This window comes from Natrix helvetica (genome assembly GCF_964273705.1).
Source record: "Natrix helvetica genome assembly, chromosome: 5".
Taxonomy (NCBI): Eukaryota; Metazoa; Chordata; class Lepidosauria; order Squamata; family Natricidae; genus Natrix; species Natrix helvetica.
Window position 1 is genome coordinate 4,613,372 of NC_138551.1, and position 22,003 is coordinate 4,635,374.

The 22,003-nt window shown below is 49.6% G+C and overlaps 1 protein-coding gene across 2 annotated transcripts in view; it reads left to right on the top strand.

Moving 5' to 3' along the window:
- The window catches only part of DIS3L2 (DIS3 like 3'-5' exoribonuclease 2), a 223,157-nt gene that overhangs the window by 173,477 nt on the left and 27,677 nt on the right, over positions 1–22,003 (top strand). For both annotated transcript variants that reach the window (XM_081956034.1, XM_081956033.1), the window contains one exon: positions 11,093–11,172. In XM_081956034.1, the coding sequence (XP_081812160.1) occupies positions 11,093–11,172 (80 nt within the window). The remainder of the gene's footprint in view (positions 1–11,092; positions 11,173–22,003) is intronic.

Below are 22,003 nucleotides of genomic sequence, written 5' to 3' on the forward strand. Positions count from 1 at the left end.
GGTCACAGTGCGTAAAAACTCTCATTGGTGCGCTGCGGGGCGCGGGGCGAGTTCCAAAAGCAATGTTTGTTTTTATTTTATTTTATTTTCTTCAATTAGGCTCTATTGGACAGAGACCCTTGGCTTCTGTGAATGGCTGGCTGAGAAAGGCTTCTGTAGATGTTTGCTGAAAGCCACCCACCCCCCTTCCCCTGCTCCTCATCCAGATCTCAGGTTATCCTTTAAGCCAGGCGCCTAGTTTGGCAGGTAAAAATCAACCTTTAATGCATAACAGGAAGTCAAGGGTGCCATTCAAAGAACCTATGGACTGAATTCCAGGAGAAAGATAGGCAGTTAACGGTGAAGGCGTCGGGCTAGAAAACCGGAATTCTAGTTCCGCTTTAGGCATGAAAGCCAGCTGGGTGACTTTGAGCCAATCAACAGGAGACTGTGAGTTCTAATCCTGCCTTATGCATGAAAGCAAGCTAGCTGGGTGACTTTGGGCCAATCACCAGGAGGAGATGAGTTCTAGTCCCGCCTTATGCATAAAAGCAAGCTGAGTGACTTTAGGCCAATCACCAGGAGACGGTGAGTTCTAGTTCTGCCTTAGGTATGAAAGCCAGCTGGGTGACTTTGGGCCAATCACCAGGAGACGGTGAGTTCTAGTCCCGCCTTAGGCCTGAAAGCCACCCAACTTACGGATTTCTCACTGTTCTAGCTGGGGAATTCTGGGAGTTGAAGTCCGCCCATTTTCAAGTTCCCAAGGTTGAAAAACAGTGACAATCAACTTTCACCCCCCCAGTTGAGCTTCAGCTGCTGCTTCCCCTGTTGGGAGACTTTGCTTCGGAGGGATCTCATTTAGCTGAATTAGCAACCTCACTCCGTTCACTCGCTCTTTTCTAATTAGACAGCCCCCCCCCCCCAGACCCTCTATTGCAGGGGTGCCAAACTTGATTTCATTGAGGGCTGAATCAGGGTTGTGTTTGACCTGGGGGCGTGGCGTAGCCAGGGGGCGTGGCCAGCTCGACATCGCTCGTGTTCCTCCCTCCCTCCCTCTCCTTTCCTTTCTCTTTCCCTCCTTATTTCTCCCCCTCTCCTTCCTTTTCTCTCTTTTCCCATTTTGTTCCTTCCTCCCTCCCTCCCTTCCTTTCTTTCCCCTCCCTCCCTTCTTATTTTCTTCCCTCCCCCCTTTCTTTTTCCTCTCCCTCTCCCTACCCTCTTCCTTCCTCTTTTCCTCCCTCCCTCCCTTCTCCCTTATTTCCCTCTTTCTCTCTGCTTCCTCCCCCCTCCTTATTTCTCCCTCTCATCCCCCCTCTCTTTTTCCCCTTTGTCCTCCCTCCTTTCCTCTCTTCTTATTTTCTTCCCTCTTCCTCCCTCCTTCCTTCCCCCAACTCCCCTCTTCCTTCCTCTTTTCCTTCCTCCCTCCCTCCTTCCTTATTCTTCTTTCCCTCCCTCTCTTTTCCCCCTTCGTCCCTCCCTCCCTCCTTTCCTCCCTCCCTTCTTCTCTCCCCCCCTCTGTTTCTTTCCCTCCTCCAACAGATAGGAGGAGGAGGAGAGGAGGAAGAAAGACATGGGATCCTGGATTGGTTGTTTTCTTGCAGGCTTCCATCATCTCCCAACTCAGAGGTCCACCTGGCCACCTTCATCAATGGACCTTCTTCTTCAGATGGCGAGGAGGGTCTCTGTCCCCAGCCAATCCCCTCCCCAAATTCTCTTCCCAATCCCATCTCCTTGCACAAAGAACGGCCCTTTTGTGCCTGGAGCCGATGAACCGGAAAGAACCGTTTCTGAAGTAGGGAGCGAAGGATTGGGGGCTTGTCTCTCCCTCCCACCAGGAGGCCTGGCTTGGCTGTCAGTTCTGCCTTCTGCCCAAGGGCCAGTTTTATGCGCTCATCCACTGTCCCACATGGCTCTCTTGAATGGCCCTCTTGGCTTCCCAGAAATAATGGCATGTTATTTGGTGATTGGCCCAAAGTCACCCAGCCTCCTTTCATGCCTAAGGCTGGACTAGAACTCCCAGTCTCCTGGTGATTGGCCCAAAGTCACCCAGCCGCCGTTCATGCCTAAGGTTGGACTAGAACTCCCAGTCTCCTGGTGATTGGCCCAAAGTCACCCAGCCGCCTTTCATGCCTAAGGTTGGACTAGAACTCCCAGTCTCCTGGTGATTGGCCCAAAGTCACACAGCCGCCTTTAATGCCTAAGTCTGGACTAGAACTCCCAGTCTCCTGGTGATTGGCCCAAAGTCACCCAGCCGCCTTTCATGCCTAAGGTTGGACTAGAACTCCCAGTCTCCTGGTGATTGGCCCAAAGTCACCCAGCCGCCTTTCATGCCTAAGGCTGGACTAGAACTCCCAGTCTCCTGGTGATTGGCCCAAAGTCACCCAGCCGCCTTTCATGCCTAAGGTTGGACTAGAACTCCCAGTCTCCTGGTGATTGGTCCAAAGTCACCCAGCCGCCTTTCATGCCTAAGGCTGGACTAGAACTCCCAGTCTCCTGGTGATTGGCCCAAAGTCACCCAGCCGCCTTTCATGCCTAAGGTTGGACTAGAACTCCCAGTCTCCTGGTGATTGGCCCAAAGTCACCCAGCCGCCTTTCATGCCTAAGGCTGGACTAGAACTCCCAGTCTCCTGGTGATTGGCCCAAAGTCACCCAGCCGCCTTTCATGCCTAAGGCTGGACTAGAACTCCCAGTCTCCTGGTGATTGGCCCAAAGTCACACAGCCGCCTTTCATGCCTAAGGTTGGACTAGAACTCCCCGTCTCCTGGTGATTGGCCCAAAGTCACCCAGCCGCCTTTCATGCCTAAGGCTGGACTAGAACTCCCAGTCTCCTGGTGATTGGCCCAAAGTCACCCAGCCGCCTTTCATGCCTAAGGCTGGACTAGAACTCACCGTCTCCCGGTAATTGGCCCAAAGTCACACAGCCACCTTTCATGCCTAAGGCTGGACTAGAACTCACCGTCTCCCGGTAATTGGCCCAAAGTCACCCAGCCACCTTTCATGCCTAAGGCTGGACTAGAACTCACCGTCTCCCGGTAATTGGCCCAAAGTCACACAGCCGCCTTTCATGCCTAAGGTTGGACTAGAACTCCCAGTCTCCTGGTGTTTGGCCCAAAGTCACCCAGCCGCCTTTCATGCCTAAGGTTGGACTAGAACTCACCGTCTCCCGGTAATTGGCCCAAAGTCACCCAGCCGCCTTTCATGCCTAAGGCTGGACTAGAACTCACCGTCTCCCGGTAATTGGCCCAAAGTCACACAGCCGCCTTTCATGCCTAAGGTTGGACTAGAACTCCCAGTCTCCGGGTGATTGGCCCAAAGTCACACAGCCACCTTTCATGCCTAAGGCTGGACTAGAACTCCCAGTCTCCTGGTGATTGGCCCAAAGTCACACAGCCACCTTTCATGCCTAAGGCTGGACTAGAACTCCCAGTCTCCTGGTGTTTGGCCCAAAGTCACACAGCCACCTTTCATGCCTAACGCTGGACTAGAACTCCCAGTCTCCTGGTGTTTGGCCCAAAGTCACACAGCCGCCTTTCATGCCTAAGGCTGGACTAGAACTCCCCGTCTCCTGGTGATTGGCCCAAAGTCACACAGCCGCCTTTCATGCCTAAGGCTGGACTAGAACTCCCAGTCTCCTGGTGATTGGCCCAAAGTCACACAGCCGCCTTTCATGCCTAAGGCTGGACTAGAACTCCCCGTCTCCTGGTGATTGGCCCAAAGTCACACAGCCGCCTTTCATGCCTAAGGCTGGACTAGAACTCCCCGTCTCCTGGTGATTGGCCCAAAGTCACACAGCCGCCTTTCATGCCTAAGGCTGGACTAGAACTCCCCGTCTCCTGGTGATTGGCCCAAAGTCACCCAGCCGCCTTTCATGCCTAAGGCTGGACTAGAACTCCCAGTCTCCTGGTGATTGGCCCAAAGTCACCCAGCCGCCTTTCATGCCTAAGGTTGGACTAGAACTCCCAGTCTCCTGGTGATTGGCCCAAAGTCACCCAGCCGCCTTTCATGCCTAAGGCTGGACTAGAACTCCCAGTCTCCTGGTGATTGGCCCAAAGTCACCCAGCCGCCTTTCATGCCTAAGGCTGGACTAGAACTCACCGTCTCCCGGTAATTGGCCCAAAGTCACACAGCCACCTTTCATGCCTAAGGCTGGACTAGAACTCACTGTCTCCCGGTGATTGGCCCAAAGTCACACAGCCACCTTTCATGCCTAAGGCTGGACTAGAACTCCCAGTCTCCTGGTGATTGGCCCAAAGTCACCCAGCCGCCTTTCATGCCTAAGGTTGGACTAGAACTCCCCGTCTCCTAGTGATTGGCCCAAAGTCACAAAGCCACCTATCATGCCTAACGTTGGACTAGAACTCCCAGTCTCCTGGTGATTGGCCCAAAGTCACACAGCCACCTTTCATGCCTAAGGCTGGACTAGAACTCCCCGTCTCCTGGTGATTGGCCCAAAGTCACACAGCCGCCTTTCATGCCTAAGGCTGGACTAGAACTCCCAGTCTGCTGGTGATTGGCCCAAAGTCACCCAGCCGCCTTTCATGCCTAAGGCTGGACTAGAACTCCCCGTCTCCTGGTGATTGGCCCAAAGTCACCCAGCCGCCTTTCATGCCTAAGGCTGGACTAGAACTCCCAGTCTCCTGGTGATTGGCCCAAAGTCACACAGCCACCTTTCATGCCTAAGGCTGGACTAGAACTCCCCGTCTCCTGGTGATTGGCCCAAAGTCACCCAGCCGCCTTTCATGCCTAAGGTTGGACTAGAACTCCCAGTCTCCTGGTGATTGGCCCAAAGTCACCCAGCCGCCTTTCATGCCTAAGGCTGGACTAGAACTCCCAGTCTCCTGGTGATTTTCCCAAAGTCACACAGCCACCTTTAATGCCTAAGTCTGGACTAGAACTCCCAGTCTCCTGGTGATTGGCCCAAAGTCACCCAGCCGCCTTTCATGCCTAAGGTTGGACTAGAACTCCCAGTCTCCTGGTGATTGGCCCAAAGTCACCCAGCCGCCTTTCATGCCTAAGGCTGGACTAGAACTCCCAGTCTCCTGGTGATTGGCCCAAAGTCACCCAGCCGCCTTTCATGCCTAAGGCTGGACTAGAACTCCCCGTCTCCTAGTGATTGGCCCAAAGTCACACATTCAACCTTCGTAGCTAAAGTGAAACTAGAACTCACAGTCTCCCAGTTTCTAGCCAAGTATCCTAACTCCTAGACCCAACTGTCTGTCTGTTATTTATTTTGTTTATTATTTATATTATGGAAACTTAGCAATTGCCACCTGGCTGCAATATGATGTGTGGCCTGTGTTAGTGATCCCAGGTGTGTGTGTGTGTTGTTGTTGTTGTTGTTGTTGTTGTTGTTGACGGACACCCCAGGATGAATCCCCCTTAGATCCTTCCTTGCCTTGGCTTCAAAGCTTCAAGGACGGCAGTGAGTTTCTTCTTTGCCAGCTGCCTTGTCTCGCTTGCCGATGGGTGCCCCGCAGAGGAGCTAAGAATTGGCACGGCATCTAATGAGCCAACGTGGGGGCTGCATCAAATGCCAACCGGCAGATAAAACCTCTTAATCTAGCCGTTGCTCTTTAATAGCCGATTAATTTTACTTTGCAATTTTCTTCTGGGCTCAGAAGGGGAAATGTTTGCAAAGAAAGCCAGCCCCCTCCCCCTTCTTCCCTCCCCCATCTCTCTCTCTGTCTCTCTCTGTCTGTCTGTCTTTTTCTGTTTCTCTCTCTCTTACTCTCTCAGTCTTTGTCTTTCTATTTTTCTTTCTTTTTTTCTTTCTTTTTCTGTCTCTCTGTCTTTTTCTTTCTGTATCTCTCTCTGTCTTTTTCTGACTCTCTCTCATTCTTTCTCTCTCTGTCTGTCTCTCTTTCTATGTCTCTCTCTTTCTTTCACTCTCTCTTCCACTCTCTTTCTGTCTCTCTCTTACTGTCTCTCTCTGTCTCTCTCAGTCTCTGTCTCTCTGTCTCTGTGTATGTCTGTCCGTCTCTGTCTGTCTCTTTCTTTCTTTCTCTCTCTCTCTCTCTGTCTCCCTCCCTCCCTCCCTCCCTTTCTCTTACTCTGTCTCTATCTCTGTCTCTCTTTCTTTCTCGCTCTTTCTGTTTCTCTCTCTCTGTTTCTCTCTAGCTTTCTCTCTCTCTGTCTCAGTCTCTCTCTCTCTCTCAGTCTCTGTCCCCCCCTCTCTCTTTCTTTCTTTCTCTCTATTTCTCTCTCTCAGTCTCTCTGTGTCTGTCTGTTTGTCTGTCTGTCTGTCTAGCTAGCTATTTAGCTACCTAGTTATCTAGCTATCTATCTCTCCCTCTTTTGTCGTAAAAGGTCAGCTCTCCTCCCACGGTCCAAGAAAGTTAGTGCAAACTCAGGCACCCGGTAGGTGGGCTGCATGGGACCTTGGTTTCATTAACACCCTACTGACTCAATTAACCCCCCCTCCCTCTTCTCCCAGGCGAACAATGCAATTCAGCCTTTTCTCAAGTTTCTCACCCAAAGTGCAAGCGAGCTTCCAAGCGTATTCTTACCAACCAAAGCATTGCTGCTTTCATAAGGCTTTGGAAAGGCCACACTTGGAATATTTGCATCCAGTTTTGGTCGCCACGATGTAGAAAAGATGCAGAGACTCTGGAAAGAGTGCAGAGAAGAGCAACAAAGAGGATTAGGGGACTGGAGACTAAGACATATGAAGAATGGTTGCAGGAACTGGGCATCTCTAGTTTAATAGAAAGAAGGACTAGGAGAGACAGGATAGCAGTCTTCCAATATCTCAGGGGTTGCCACAAAGAAGAGGGAGTCAAGCTATTCTCCAAGGCACCTGAGGGTAGAACAAGAAGCAATGGGTGGAAACTAATCCAGGAGAGAAGCAACCTGGAATTGAGGAGAAATTTCCTGACAGTGAGAACAATGAATCAGTGGAACAGAAATTGCCTCCAGAAGTTGTGAATGCCCCAACACTGCACGAGATGGGAACAACCATGTCTCTGAAATGATATAGGGTCTCCTGTCTGAGCAAGGGATTGGACTAGAAGACCTCCAAGGTCCCTTCCAACTCAGTTATTCTGTTATTCACAGCTGCCACATCATCAGAGTCTTTAGAGTGACATTCCCAACTCTGTGGGCGGGGTTCTTCCTGAGTTGGCCAGTGCTTCCTTCCTCCCTAAAATCATCCTTCCTTCTCTCCCTTCCTCCTGACTTTCCCCTTCCCCTCTCCTTTCCTCCTATTCTTCCTTAATCCTACTCTCCCCTTTCCCAACTTCCCCTTCCTCTTTTCTTCCTTTCTTTTTTCTTTCTCCCACTATCCTTCCTTTCTCTCCCATTTTTTTCTTTTTCTTGTCCTCTTTCCCTCCTTTCTTCCCTTCTTCCCTTTCTCTGCCTTTTGTTCTTCCTTTTCTTCCTCTTCCTTGTTCTTTCCTTCCTTTTTTTCTTCCCCTCCTTCTGCTACTCTTCCTCTTTTTTCCTCTTCCCCTTCCCTTCCAGACCTCCCTTCTTCTTCCCTTCCTTCCCACCTCCACTTCCACTATTCTTCTCCCATTTCCTTTCTTCCTCGTTCTCTTCCTTCCCTTCTTTCCTTCCTTTCTACTCCCATCTCCCTCCCTCCCTCCCTGAAACCATCCCTCCTTCTCTCCCTTCTCCCTCTGACTTTCCCCTTTCCCCTTTCTCTCTCCTGTCCACCTATTCTTCCTTACTCTTACTCTCCCCTTTCGTAGCTTCCCCTTCCTCTTTTTGTTTCTCCTGCTATTCTTCCTTTCCCTCCTTTCTCTCCCATTTCTTCTTTTTCTGGTCCCCTTTCCCTCCTTCCTTCCCTTCCTTCCTTTGCCTTTTGTTCTTCTTCCTTTTCTTCCCCTTCCTTGTTCTTCCCTTCCTTTTTTTCTTTTCCTCCTTCTGCTACTCTTCCTCTTTTTTCCTTTCTCCCTTCCAGATCTCCCTTCTTCTTCCCTTCCTTCCTTCCTTCCCACTTCCACTTCCTCTATCCTTCTCCCATTTCCTTTCTTCCTCATTCTCTCCCTTCCCTTCTACTCCCATCTCCCTCCTTCCCGCCCTGAACCCATGCGCTCCCTTTCTACCATCCTTGATGGCAGCTGGGGAACATCCTGGGATCTCATCCTTGAGCATGTTCCTCAGCTGGGAAAAAGGCGTCTTGAATGCCGGAAAGCATCATCTTACAAGCCGGGCTGCCAATGTACGCACTTCTCCTTTTGACACGAAAGCGGGGAAGAGTGCATCATCCCTCATTATGCAGATGTGCGGTCTGGAATGGTCCAGGCTGATGCTTGCTCACCAGCTGCATTCAGCATGGAAAAAGTTTCCTTGCCCGCGGCTGTTGAATCTGGGCTTGCTCCCCACGGCCCTCCCCCTTCTTCCTCCTCCTCCCTCTTTATTTATTTATTAATTAAATATTCCCTGTGGTGCCTTCTCTCTGTTTCATTGTTGGGACAAGTTGCTTTCAGCTTGTTCTGACCGAGGCTTCCCGAGAGCATGAAGCAAACACCTGGTCTTGATGAAAACCCCTTTTACTGTGAATTCTGCTCCTTCACATCCAGCAAAGTCTTTCCAGGGAGGATTTACGGTCACAGACCTCATCTGGCTTTGAGAGCTGCCAGGCCGATCTCTGCAAAACTTGGCAAGGAGTCTTGGAGAGTCACAAACAAATGAAGCAAACTAATTGTCTCCTGCAAACTCCACTCCCCTTCACTCCTCTTTTATTTCCTCTGGGAGGGGCCATTCACCGTCCACCTGTGGCCTTACTCCCAAGTCGACCCCTGTTCTTTAGCTGCTCCCTTCGTCTGGCAACTCTGCGCATGCGCACACTGGGAACAGGCTCCAGCTGTTCTTCTGCCCCACTGATGTCTGACTCTGAAGGCAGCTGATAACTGTCAAACTGCCCTGGCCCCCTCTCTGCCTCCGACACAGAGCCCTCGTCCGAGCCTTCCCCAGACTCCAGGACTGGCCCATCTTCCTCCCCAACCTCCTCACTGTCCGAATCTGCTGCCAGCTCCATTGGCCGCTGGCGGTCCACAACAATTTCGTGAATCCTATCTAGTCTAGTGGAAAGAAGGACTACAGGTGACATGATAGCAGTTTTTCAATATATTTGAGGCTCTGTCCCAGAGAAGAGGGGGGTTAACTTCTTTTCCAAAGCACTTGAAGGCAGGACAAGAAGCAAAATTAATCAACCTGGAACTGAGGAGAAATTTCCTGACAATGAGAACAATTAACCAGTGGAACTGTTTGCTACCAGAAATTGTGGGTGCTCCATCACTGGAGGTTTTTAAGAAGAAACTGGAGAGCCGCTTGTCTGGAATGGCATAGGGTGTCCTGCTTGTGCTGCGGGGGGGGGGGGTTGACTAGAAGACTTCCAAGGCCCCCTCTAATCCTCTTATTATGTTATTTCTAAACTCTTCCCCAGAGTCCCACATGCAAATTACTGGAGAGGAGAAGAAGAAGTAGTCCAGGGACCAAAGGAAAAGTGAAAACTTCTCCATATGGCGGCGGGGGGGGGGGGCACTCCAGTGGTGGCTTCTGGATCCCGTTGCAACCGGTACGGTTGCAAAGGGGCCCGGCATCCTGCACATGAACGCACACACTGCACACGCAAATGCATGCAATGCATGCATGTGCCTTGCCTTCCAGCAACGCCTCAGCAAGCCTCTGCGACGCTCCAGCAGCTCGGCGGAAGCGCCGAAGGCTTTAAAGACAGATAAGGAGTGTGGGTGGGCAAGTGGACCCTCCGGAACACCGTACCGGAACGGTACCCAGTGCTCCAGGCAAGCTCCGGTATGCCCGTACTGGGGCATACCACCTGCAACCCACCACTGAGGCACCCAATTTAGAAGCCTTTTTTTAAAGCAAGGGACTAAATAGGATTTGGAGGAGAATAAAAAATTAAAAGGAATAAAGAAATAAAATAAAACAGGGAGAGAGAGAGAGAGAGAGATTGTGGCTCAAAGGACAGGAGATAAATTATTTGTTGGAAATCCAAGTGTGTCATTTGTGATATTGTCCAACAGCACATGAGGACTACCCTCATGTACAATGCGATTCAAGGTGAGCAGTCAAGGAAGGGACCAAAATATGGTACTTATTATACCTTCCTTAATTCAGAATAACAGAGTTGGAAGGGACCTTGGAGGTCTTCTAGTCCAACCCCCTGCCTAGGCAGGAAACCCTACACCACTTCAGACAAATGGCTATCCAACATCTTCTTAAAAACTTCCAGTGTTGGGAGCATTCACAACTTCTGGAGGCAATTTCTGTTCCGCTGATGAATTGTTCTCACTGTCAGGAAGTTTCTCCTCAGTTCTAAGTTGCTTCTCTCCTTGTTGAGCATCCATTGCTGCTCCTGGTGCTTTGGAGAACAGGTTGACCCCCCCTCTTCCCTGGGACAAACCCCTCACATATTGGGAAACGGCTCTCCTCTCACCCCCATAGTCCTTTTCTCTTTGTTAAACTAGCCCTACCCAATTCCTGCAACCGTCCTTCGTATGTTTTGGCCTCCAGGTCTTTCCTAGGCTTCACTGCATCTTTTACCGCGGTGAATCTTGCTTTCCATCCGCAGTTGTAGGGCAGGGAGCCTGGTTCATTCACCTAGGGCAGGGTTGATGTGTGGGTGGAGAGTTTGCAGCTAATACATGCATGTGTGTGTGTGAGAGAGAGAGAGAGAGTGTGAGTGAGTTAGTGAATGTAGAGTGGCAGGGAGCGGTCCTGACCCTTGCCATTTGAGAACAACCACAAACACTTTTTCTTAACAAAAAGAGTGGAAAAAACCGAGCGTTTTCCCCACTGGCCATCTGATTCCTTCTTGAGGTTTGGAAAGTGGGTTGAATTTCCAGCCTTTGATGGTTGCGTGTCAGGTTTTGGTGAGGCCGGTTGCTCCCATTGGCCTTTCCCAGTTGCTTCCTCTTGATGCTGCATTGGAGAACGTTGCCTAAATGTGTTTCTCTCTCTCTCTCTTTCTCTCTCTCTCTCTCCCTCCCTCCCTCCCTCCCTCCCTCTTTCTCTCTCTCTCTCCTTCTCTCTCTCTCTCTCTCTCTCTCTCCTTCTCTCTCTCTTTTTTTTCTCTCTCTCTCTCCTTCTCTCTCTCCTTCTCTCTCTCTTTTTCTCCTCTCCCTTCCTTCTCTTCCTCTTCCTCCAGATGAAACTCTCGTTTACTTTGGACAAGGAGACCGGGATGCCACAAGGCTGCTACAGCTATGAGTACCGAGACAGCAACAAGTAAGGCTTGGCTAGGCTACATAAACAGAGGGATGGAATCAAGATCCCGTGAAGGGTTAATACCACTTTATAAGGCCTTGGTAAGGCCACACTTGGAATCCTGCATTCAGTTCTGGTCGCCACGATGTAAAAAAGATGTGGAGACTCTAGAAAGAGTGCAGAGAAGAGCAACAAAGAGGATGAGGGGACTGGAGGCTAAAACATATGAAGAACGGTTGCAGGGACTAGGTATGTCTAGTTTAATGAAAAGAAGGACTAGGGGAGACATGATAGTAGAGTTCCAATATCTCAGGGGCTGCCACAAAGAAGAGGGAGTCAAACTATTCTCCAAAGCACCTGAGGGCAGGACAAGAAGCAATGGGTGGAAACTAATCAAGGAGAGAAGCAACTTAGAACTGAAGAGAAACTTCCTGACAGCGAGAACAATGAATCAGTGGAACAGAAGTTGTCTCCAGAAGTTGTGAATGCCCCAACACTGGAAGTCTTTAAGAAGACTCTGATGGAGCTATTTTATTGGTTGATTGTTCTCCACTGTCAGGAAATTCCTCCTTAGTTCTAGGTTGCTTCTCTCCTCGATTAATTTCCATCTGTTGCTGCTTCTCCTGCTTTCAGGCAAAGCTACCTAGAGAAAGGAAGGGGGGGGGATTTACGTAAACCCCAAACTCTGCAGGTTTGAGCACCTCGGGGTGGGGGGCGGGGGGAGATCCGTGCTTCCCTGCTGCATCTCAACTGAGCGTTTATGGGCTGCATCTTTTTGCATTCTGAAGGTGAGTTGAAGCAGCAAGAATTTCGAACTGCTCCAGTCATGTGGCAACAGCAGCTCATGCCAAACGCACATGGCACCCATAACACACCCTGTTCCAGAGGTGGGTTGCTCCTGGTAGTGGTTTTTTGGCCTGGATAGCAGAACCGGCAGCAATCCAGGCTGGCCACGCCCTCAGACCGGTTCCCTGGCCCCTGCTGCCGTTGCCGGCATGTCGTTTTGTAGTGTGTGTACATACGCAGTTCCCTGTAAATTGTTAGCGCATGCGCGCGCATGAAGCAGACAGGTAGTAAAACCGGGAGCAACCGACTTTTCTCCCTTTTCCCTTTTGTACATTTGAGGGTGACAATTTAGGACACTCCCATTTAAGCGCACCAAGAGGCCGGTGCGATGCACACACTCAGCGTGTCAAAAAAGTTAAAAACCACTTTCATTCACATTTCGAAGGGCAAACAAAGGCGTTTTAATTCAGAGAAGTTGTCCGCCGATTCGATGCTGAAATAAATTTAATCTGCCAGCTGTCGCCGTTCCCAATTTAAATCTTTTTTTTTTTTTACACCTGTTCTGCTTTATCCTGTATTTATTCTGGAGCATTTTTTTTAGCGCAGTGTTTTTCAACCTCAGCAATGTTAAGGCGAGGGGCGTTCAACCCCCGGAATCCCCCAAGCAGCATTGGTGGACTGCAACTCCCAGAATTCCTCAGTTAGCCATGCTGGCTAGGGAATTCTGGGAGTTGAAGTCCGCACCTCATAAAAATTGCTGAGGTTGGGAAACACTGTTTTAATGGAAAAGCATGAGGCAAATCTAATGATGGACGAGGAGGATGAAAAAGTGTACTCAAAATAATCTCGGCTTGTTTGAATGTCTTTTGGTTTGTTTTCCCTCTTCTGGCAGCCAGATAGACTGCAGGCTTTCTAGAAGGAAAGAGTGTGTTTTTTGTGTATTATCCTAAGACTTGTGGCAGGGGAAGTGGTCAAAAAAGTCAAGATGGCTGCCATAACCATGCCAATGAAGCTCCTCCCTTTTGTGACACGTATAAAAAAAGGGTGGAGCTTTCATCACACGTATCTAAAAAGTGGACCAAAACTGGCTAATCTGAGACGTTTCGTTACTCATCGAAGTAACTTGATCAGTCAAAATAAAATGAAAATTTAACAAAATAGGCAGAAAGTCAGAGAGGCCTTGGAAAATGCCAAGTCTTGCCAAACCAACCGTAGGGGTTTCTCCCCAAAATGTATTGCAATATGTCAATGAAGACTCAACCATCCAGGCCAAAAGTATCTTTAAGAAAAAAAAAAGAGTTAACTCATGGCAACCGGACCAAAGTTTGTTAATCTGAGACGTTTCGTTACTCATCCAAATAACTTCATAAGTCAAAATTAAAACAAAAAAAAAAAAATAGTCAGGGTCAGAGAGTTGTTGGAATTTCATCACACGGTTGCAATCTTCCATCTTGACTTTTTATTTTATTTTTTGACAATCCTTCCCCAGTCCTCTTTCCCTTGAGGTGGAAAATATGACTATTTTCCCACCCACCGGCGGAATTCTGGGAGTTGATGTCCATTCCTTCTGGCTGGGGAATGCTGGGAGTTGAAGTCCGTGTATGCTTCCTGGGGAATTCTGGGAGTTGAAGTCCATTTCTTCTGGGTGGGGAATTCTGGGAGTTGAAGTCCATGCCTTCCAGCTGGAAAATTCTGGGAGTTGAAGTCCATGTATACTGCCTGGGGAATGCTGGGAGTTGAAGTCCATATATGTTGCCTGGGGAATGCTGGGAGTTGAAGTCCATGTATACTGCCTGGGGAATGCTGGGAATTGAAGTCCATGTATGTTGCCTGGGGAATGCTGGGAATTGAAGTCCATGTATGTTGCCTGGGGAACGCTGGGAGTTGAAGTCCATGTATACTGCCTGGGGAATGCTGGGAATTGAAGTCCATGTATGTTGCCTGGGGAACGCTGGGAGTTGAAGTCCATGTATACTGCCTGGGGAATGCTGGGAGTTGAAGTCCATTCCTTCTGGGTGGGGAATGCTGGGAGATGAAGTGCATGCCTTCTGGCTGGGGAATTCTGGGAGTTGAAGTCCATGTATGCTTCCTGGGGAATGCTGGGAGTTGAAGTCCATGTATACTGCCTGGGGAATGCTGGGAGTTGAAGTCCATGCCTTCTGGCTGGAGAATTTTGGGAGTTGAAGTCTGTGTATGCTTCCTGGGGAATTCTGGGAGATGAAGTCCATTCCGTCTGGCTGGGGAATTCTGGGAGTTGAAGTCCATTCCTTCCGGGTGGGGAATGCTGGGAGTTGAAGTCCACCTATTTTAAAGTTGCTAAGAGTGAGAAATACTTGTTGACCAGGTGGGACAAACTGGTCCCATCGCCCACCAGTGTATTAATTATTAACTAAGATAGTCTTCGACTTAAGACTGCAATTGAACCCCCAATTGCTGTTGTGAAGCCGGACAGTCGGGTGAATTTCCCCCTCATTTTACGACCTTTCTTGCTATGGTCGTGAAACGAATCCCCGTGGTTGTTAAATTAGAAACCCGTTTGCTGACTTTGCATTTTGTCCGAAGGTCGCAAAAGGGGACTCACATGACCCCGGGAGACTGCAACCGTCTTAAGGACATGCCAGTGGGCCAAGCGCCCTGAATTTTAATCCCGTGACTTTGGAGAGGCTGCAAAAAAAGCGAACGTCAGTCCCTTTTTTTTTTGGTACCTTCGAACGGTCGCTAAACGAACGGTCGGTTGTAAGTCGAGGACGGCCCGCAAACGGATTCCGGACAAGGGTGCCTTCGTGTTCTGCCTAGATTATGATGATGAGAAGCCCAACTTTAGAGCCACAAAACTCCTTTGTTGAAGAGAGAGGTGTACAGTTTTAAGCCAAACCTCACTTGTTGAATCCACCCCAAGTCCTACCTCGGCCAGTATCCTTTTTTCTAGGAAAAAGCCCCAGAGCTGGAGCATCTCCAATATTTTGCTCTTGAAAAATATATCGCTTTTGAAGAGGAGCCTTGGTTGGGCAGCATCGCCTCCAAATAATGAGCTCCAGATGTCCATCTGATTCAGACCATCCGTTTTGGGAAGCTGTCCTCTCATGTTCCCGCAGGACACCGAGTCACCTGTTCCTGCTGTAAGAAGGGGAAGCGGCCCAAAGTTTATTTTTACATTTTTCAATCTGTGGGGGTCCCTGGTGCTCTCCGAGCTTGGCTGTTTTCTTACAGATGTTTCATTTGCCCTACTAAGTAACATCATCAGTGCTAGAAGGGAGAGGGGTTTGTGGAGAGGAAGAGGAGGACTGTGGGGTTTTTGGTGGTCTCTGGGCTTGGCTGTTTCCTTGCAGATGTTTCATTGCCCTACTAAGTAACATCATCAGTGCTAGAAGTGGGTAGGATCTATGGAGAGGAGGAGGTCCTTGGTGCTCTCTGAGCTTGATCGTTTCTTGCAGACATTTCATTACCCAACTAGGAAGTGAATGTCTGGGAAGGAGTTTTTCTGGATGCAAAGTACCTCCATGTTTTAGATAAGCAACTCCTGGGACACCCCAATTTGAGAGTCTTGATCTGAGAGATTTGCGAAGGGTTGGCTGTCCTGATCAATTTGAGTTTGTGTAGCTAAGGGATCCTCAACCTCCTCCCACAAGGATTTCTGAGAGAGAAAGAGAGAGAGAGACAGAGACAGAGACAGAGACAGACAGACACACACAGAGAGAGAAGAGACAAAAAGAGAGAGAGACAGACAGAGAGAGCAAAGAGAGATAGAGAGACACAGAGAGACAGAGACAAAGAGAGAGAGAGAGAGAGAGAGACAGAGGGGGAGAGAGAGACAGACAGACAGAGAGAGAGACACAGAGAGAGAGAGACAGAGAGAGAGACAGAGGGGGAGAGAGAGAGACAGACAGACAGACAGACAGAGAGACAGACAGAGAGACAGAGACAGAGAGAGAGACAAAGAGAGAGACAGAGAGAGAGAGACAGAGAGGGAGAGAGATACAAAAAGAGAGACAGAGACAAAGAGAGTGAGAGTGAGAGAGAGACAAAGAGAGAGGGAGGGAGAGAGACAAAGAGGGGGAGAGAGACAAAGAGAGAGAAAGAGAGAGAGAGAAAGAGAGACTGAAAGACAGAGAGAGAGAGTGACAGAGACAAAGAGAGAGACAGAGACAAAGAGAGAGACAAAAAGAGAGACAGACAAAGAGAGAGAGACACAGAGAGAGACAAAGAGAGGGAGAGATACAAAAAGAGAGACAGAGAAAGAGATAGAGTGAGAGAGAAACAAAGAGAGGGAGGGAGAGAGACAAAGGGGGGGGGAAAGAGACAAAAAGGGAGGGAGAGAGACAAAGAGAGAGAGAAAGAGAAAGACTGAAAGACAGAGAAAGACAGAGACAAAGAGAGAGAGAGACAAAAAGAGAGAGAGACAGAGAGAGAAAGAGAGATAGACAAAGAGAGAGAGACAAAGAGAGAAAGAGAGAGAGACAAAGAGAGAAAGAGAGATAGACAAAGAGAGAAAGAGACAGAGACAAAGAGAGACAGAGACAAAAAGAGAGAGAGACAAAGAGAGAAAGAGACAGAGACAAAGAGAGAGGGAGGGAGGAAGTATTTTGAATTCTTGCCCCCATATCATCAGCCACAAATGAAAGAATTCCGGTGCCAATCCTGAAATGCGATGATCGAATGCAACCATGCAGGATTGCATAAGAAGGAAAGTTCTGCCCTTTGAATGGTTGCCGTCTCTCTGCCAAGGGGGCGTTTTCTCGTGAAATCCTTCGTTCCTTGTTGACTTGTTTAACCATCCGGCAAAGAAAACCCAGCGCCTCTCTTGGCCATTGAACGGGTGGACTCTCCTCGCTCCTTGTAATTGCAGTTTGGAACAAAGGAGAAAGAAATGAGAGATTCCGCTGGGACGATGTCCTGGGAGGTCAGGGGTCACTTTTATTTCAACCCTCCGCTCTGCGGATTTTGATTTCCCAGAATTCCCCAGCCAGCTTTTGCCAGGGTTCCCTTGCAGTGCCCGGCTTGCCTTCTCTTTACCTGACGGGCGAGCAACCAGTCCAGCTTTTCAGACGCCTAGGCCGGGCTCAATCAATCAGAATAGAGCTGGGAAGGGACCCTGGAGGTCTTCTAGTCCAACCCCCTGATCAAGCAGAAGACCCTATAGCCATGATGGCGAACCTATGGCACGTGTGAACCCTCTCTGTGGGCACGTGCCCCATCGCCAGCCACTCTTCTGGTTTCTAGCATGCATGCCAGCCAGTCGGTCTTCGCAAGCACTGGAGTGCTGGAAAATGGCCTGAAAATGCCCCCCAAAACAACTGTTTTCAGGCCGTTTTTCAGGCTGTTTTTAGGCCATTTTTGGACCAAAAATGGTCTGAAAATGGCCTGAAAACAGTCTGAAAAATGGCCACAAACGGCCAAAATACAGGCATGCGTGTGCCAGCCATCTGGTCTTCACATTTCCGGTGCTCTGGCGCACACACATGCACACATGCACTCGGTACCAAAAAGATTCGCCATCACTGCCCTATACTATTGCAGACAAGTGGCTGCCGAGTTCAGTGGTGGCTTCCGCATTCCGGTACAACCGGTACGGTGCAACGGGACCCGGCGTCCACCACATGCCCCCCTTGTAACTTCGGTCATTAAATGAGCTGTCGTAAGTCAACTGTATCTCCTGGGATGTTGCCCTGTTGCGTGTTGTGATGGTGACACCTCCCTCTAAAGCAGGGATGGGATTCAGCCGGTTCGGATCGATTCGGGCGAACTGGATGTCAGTTTTAATCTGGTTCAGCCGAACCAAGTTACAAGGACCGGCTGACCCAGTCCACCTTGCCCCTCCCCTCCCGGGAGTTTACACGCGGCCCATTCATCATGCCAGGTAAGTGGGTGGGAGGGCAAAAAACGGACCTGCCGGAAGTCCGCAAATGGGCCCGTTTCGGCCTCCAGAGCCCGGGAGAGGACGTTTTCGCCCTCCCGGAGGCTCGAGAAAATCCTCCGGAGCCTGGGGAGGGTGAAAATGCCCTCCCCTCCTGCCCTGAAGCCAAGTAGGCCACGTCCAACCCAGCACCCAGGCAGAGAACTGGTTGCTAGAATTTTTCAATCCCACCGCTGCTCTAAGGTCTTTTGTGGCCTGTCGTTCCTGCGGGAGAGAGAAGGCATTGCATGTCCGTGTGTGAGTGTGTGTGTGAGTGTGTGTGTGTGTAAGTGCTGGTCGTGATAAAGCTAAACACCAAGAGTTGCAAATTGCGGCTCTCGGGGACCCGACAGTAAGAACCACTGTAGCGAATCTTGATTTAATCGCCTGTTTCTGGCTCCGCTCGGCAAAACGCCGCTGCCGAGGGACCCGCTAAGCGTTTCACAAAGATTAGCTGCTAAATTGGCCTGCAAGGAAACATTTAATAAGCACGGAACCTAATTACTCATCTCCAGCTCCTGCAGCTCGGCTACTGGGGGGAGGAGGGGGGGAGAGACAGCTTTGCAGGCATCGGAATGGGCTTCGCGCTCGATTGGAGGGACGGGCGAGGTACACACACACACACACACACCACGCTGTGCACCCCCTCACCCAGCCTGCCTCCATTAGGCCTTGGCCATCTGGCTGCCTCGGTAGGAAATGGGGTTCTGGGGTTGGGATGATGGAGTAGCTTTCTCGGAGGCTGCCCTAGGAGGAAGTGGCTCAGCCGTGCAATTTTTACTTATGTGTGTGTGTGTGTGTGTATTTGTTTCCCACCTTTGTTCTTTTTACAAATAACTCAAGGCTGTGAACATCCCAGGCACGGTTTCTTCGTCCTATTTTGCCCACAACGACAACCCTGTGAGGTGGGTTGGACAGAGAGAGAAAGAGTGACTGGCCCAAAGTCACCCAGCCGGCTTTCATGCCTAAGGCGGGACTAGAACTCACCGTCTCCTGGTGATTGGCCCAAAGTCACCCAGCCGGCTTTCGTGCCTAAGGTGGGACTAGAACTCACCTTCTCCCGGTGAGGGGGTTGACATGACCCCGGGACACTGCAACCATCATAAATACGAGCTAGGGGCCAAGCGTGAGAATGTTGATCAGGTGAAACTGGACAATGCTGCTTGAAATTTGGAACGTATGTTCCTCTGGGCTTCTAGGTGCTTGCTAAGAAAGGATTTTTTGAAATGACCATCAGATCATTAGTATTTCTTATACAGTAATTAACATCCTCTGATGCTAAGGCGTTCTACTCCCCCCTCCCCGGCTGAAAAGAACTCTGTTCCAACTGCCATTTGCCTCACATTCCGTTACCTCAGTTCAAACTGGCAGGCGTTCCACTCCTTCACTCAGGACCGGTCTGGGGCTCCTTACAGTACTAAACGTCGGTACCTCACCAAAATGTCTACGCCTTCCACCTATGGAACTGCTTCCGGACTCAGGGCGGCGGGAGCGATATTCCCTTATGTGTTTCAATCGCCGAGCACCACGGAGCCAAATGGATTGTGAACAAAATTTATCCTCCATAGCCCGATCACATAGGTTTATCACAAAGCACGGGTATCCAGCGACGTCAGTGAATTAATATTTACTAATAATATTAATAAGCACAAAGGAAGAAGCCAGGGGTCTCCGCTCAATGAATCTAGCAGAAGGAGGGTGCAAGACATATTTCATAATTCTCCCTCCCCATCCTGGGGCAGCTTTTCTGTTTTTTTGTGATCCAATGAGATTCATTTCTCTTTGTCTTCCTGTCCACCAGCTGGAAAGCCGGTCAGGAAATGATTTAATAATCCTTCATTGCTTGGGGCGGAATATCTCCTTACTCGGGACTGGAGATGCAGCGGGATGCATCCCGTCATGGTTGAGGTGGTTTGAAGGCGAGGCGAACTCGCCCCGGAGTGAAAAACTTCCCTTCTTGGTTTGAAACCCAAGAGAAAAAGTTTTGTCAGGGCGAACAGAAGGAGAGAAACAAATAATGGCAGTGCGGGCAGTCCTTGACTTGGACACTTCATTTAGTGACCATTCGAAACACTGGAAAAAAGGGGATTTAAGTGGGATTTCTCACATTTAGAACGGTTGCAGCACCCCCAATTTTGGTCACATGGTCAAAATTCAGACCTTGGTAAGTGACTTATGACCGTTTCTCACACTTACGACCATTGTAGCATCCGCGTGATCCCATGATCAAAATTCAGACCTTGCAAGTGACTTATGACCGTTTCTCATTCTTACAACTGTTGCAGCCCCCCTCCATGGTCACGCAATCAAAATTCAGACGCTTAGCAACTGACTTGGACTTACGAGCGTTGCAGCATCCCCGGGGGGGGTGTCACATGACCCCTTTTTGCGACCTCCCAACGAGCAGAGTCAACGGGGAATCCAGATTCACTGAACGACAGTGTTACTAACCTAACAACCGTAGTGATTCACTTAACAACTATGGGAATAAAGGTCGTAAATGTAGGGCAAAACTCCCTTGACCACTATCTCATTTAGCAATGGAAATCCTGGGCTTGTAAGTCGAGGACGATCTGCCTTTCGCTGTCGAGGACTGGACAGGTTGCTCGGCCACTGATTTCCTTCTCTGCTGTCCTTTTTTCCCCATCTCTTTTTCCTGGGAAAGGGGTGGGAAAAAAAAACCCTTCCCGTTTCTACCGTGTGCCACAAAACTCCTGCGCGGAAAAAGGTTTCTCACGGATTATGGCGGTTTCTCAACCCGGGGTAAGAATTCATTCATGGGAGAAACCATCGGCTCTCGGCCTCCTACATCAGCATTTGGCATTACCGGGGGACCAAACTGAGAGTGAAGGGATCAATGCAATACAATAGGAGAGTTGGAAGGGACCTTGGAGGTCTTCTAGTCCAACCCGCTGCCTAGGCAGGAAACCTTATATAGTTCCAGACAAATGGCTATCCAACATCTTCTTAAAAACTTCCAGTGTTGGGGCATTCACAACTTCTGGTGTAAGCTGTTCCACTGATTAATTGTTCTAATTGTCAGAAAAAAATCTCCTTAGTTCTAGGTTGCTTCTCTCCTTCATTAGTTTCCACCCATTGCTTCTTGTTCTGTCTTCAGGTGCCTTGGAGAATAGCTTGACTCCCTCTTTTTTGGGGCAACCCCTGAGATATTGGAAGACTGCTATCACATCTCCCCTAGTCCTTCTTTCTATTAAGCTAAACATACCCAGTTCCTGCAACCGTTCTTCATAGGTTTTAGTCTCCAGTCCCCTAATCCTCTTTCTTGCTCTTCTCTGCACTCTTTCCAGAGTCTCTGCATCTTTTCTACATCGTGGCGACCAAAACTGAATGCAAATATTCCAAGTGTGGCCTCACCAAGGCCTTATAAAGTGGTATTAACCCTTCACGTGATCGTCCCAAGAATTGCTTGCCTCAGTTTCCCATTATTTCTCTTTGGGAGAAGATGTGATTGTGCGAAGATTTTCGGCAGCAGGTGGCTGACCAGCTGGGGGTCTCGTTTGGAAGAGAAGCGGCGAACTGCGCAACAGAGACCAATGCTGGGGAGGGGGGTTGCAGCCGGCTGGTAGGCAGAAGCGGAGGTACACCGAACTCCTCAATCGAGGGTTTAAGGCAGGGGTGTCCAAACTTGGCAACTTTAAGACTTGTGGACTTTCAACTCCCAGAAGAGCTGGCTGGGGAATTCTGGGAGTTGAAAGTCCACAAGTCTTAAAGTTGCCAAGTTTGGACACCCCTGGTTTAAGGCATCTGCCAGGCCAGTTCCTCCTCTCGCACATCTGGCGAGGGATCCGTGGTGCAGGGCGTCCCTTAATTAATAGGCGAACATCTGCCTGTGGAAATTTGAAGGGGGGGGCGGCGTTTCTCAAATGGAACGGAACGATGCGTGAAAAGCAACACGCCGCATTCACAGTAAACAAATTTGTATAACAAAACTAGGACTGGGGAAAAAGAATGGGAGGGGAGGAAAGGAAAGGAAGATTAAAGAAGGGGAAAAGGAAGGGAAGGGAAGGAAGATTAAAGAAGGGGAAGAGGAAGGGAAGGGAAGGAAGATTAAAGAAGGGGAAAAGGAAAGGAAGGGAAGGAAGATTAAAAAAGGGGAAGAGGAAGGGAAGGGAAGGAAGATTAAAGAAGGGGAAAAGGAAGGGAAGGGAAGGA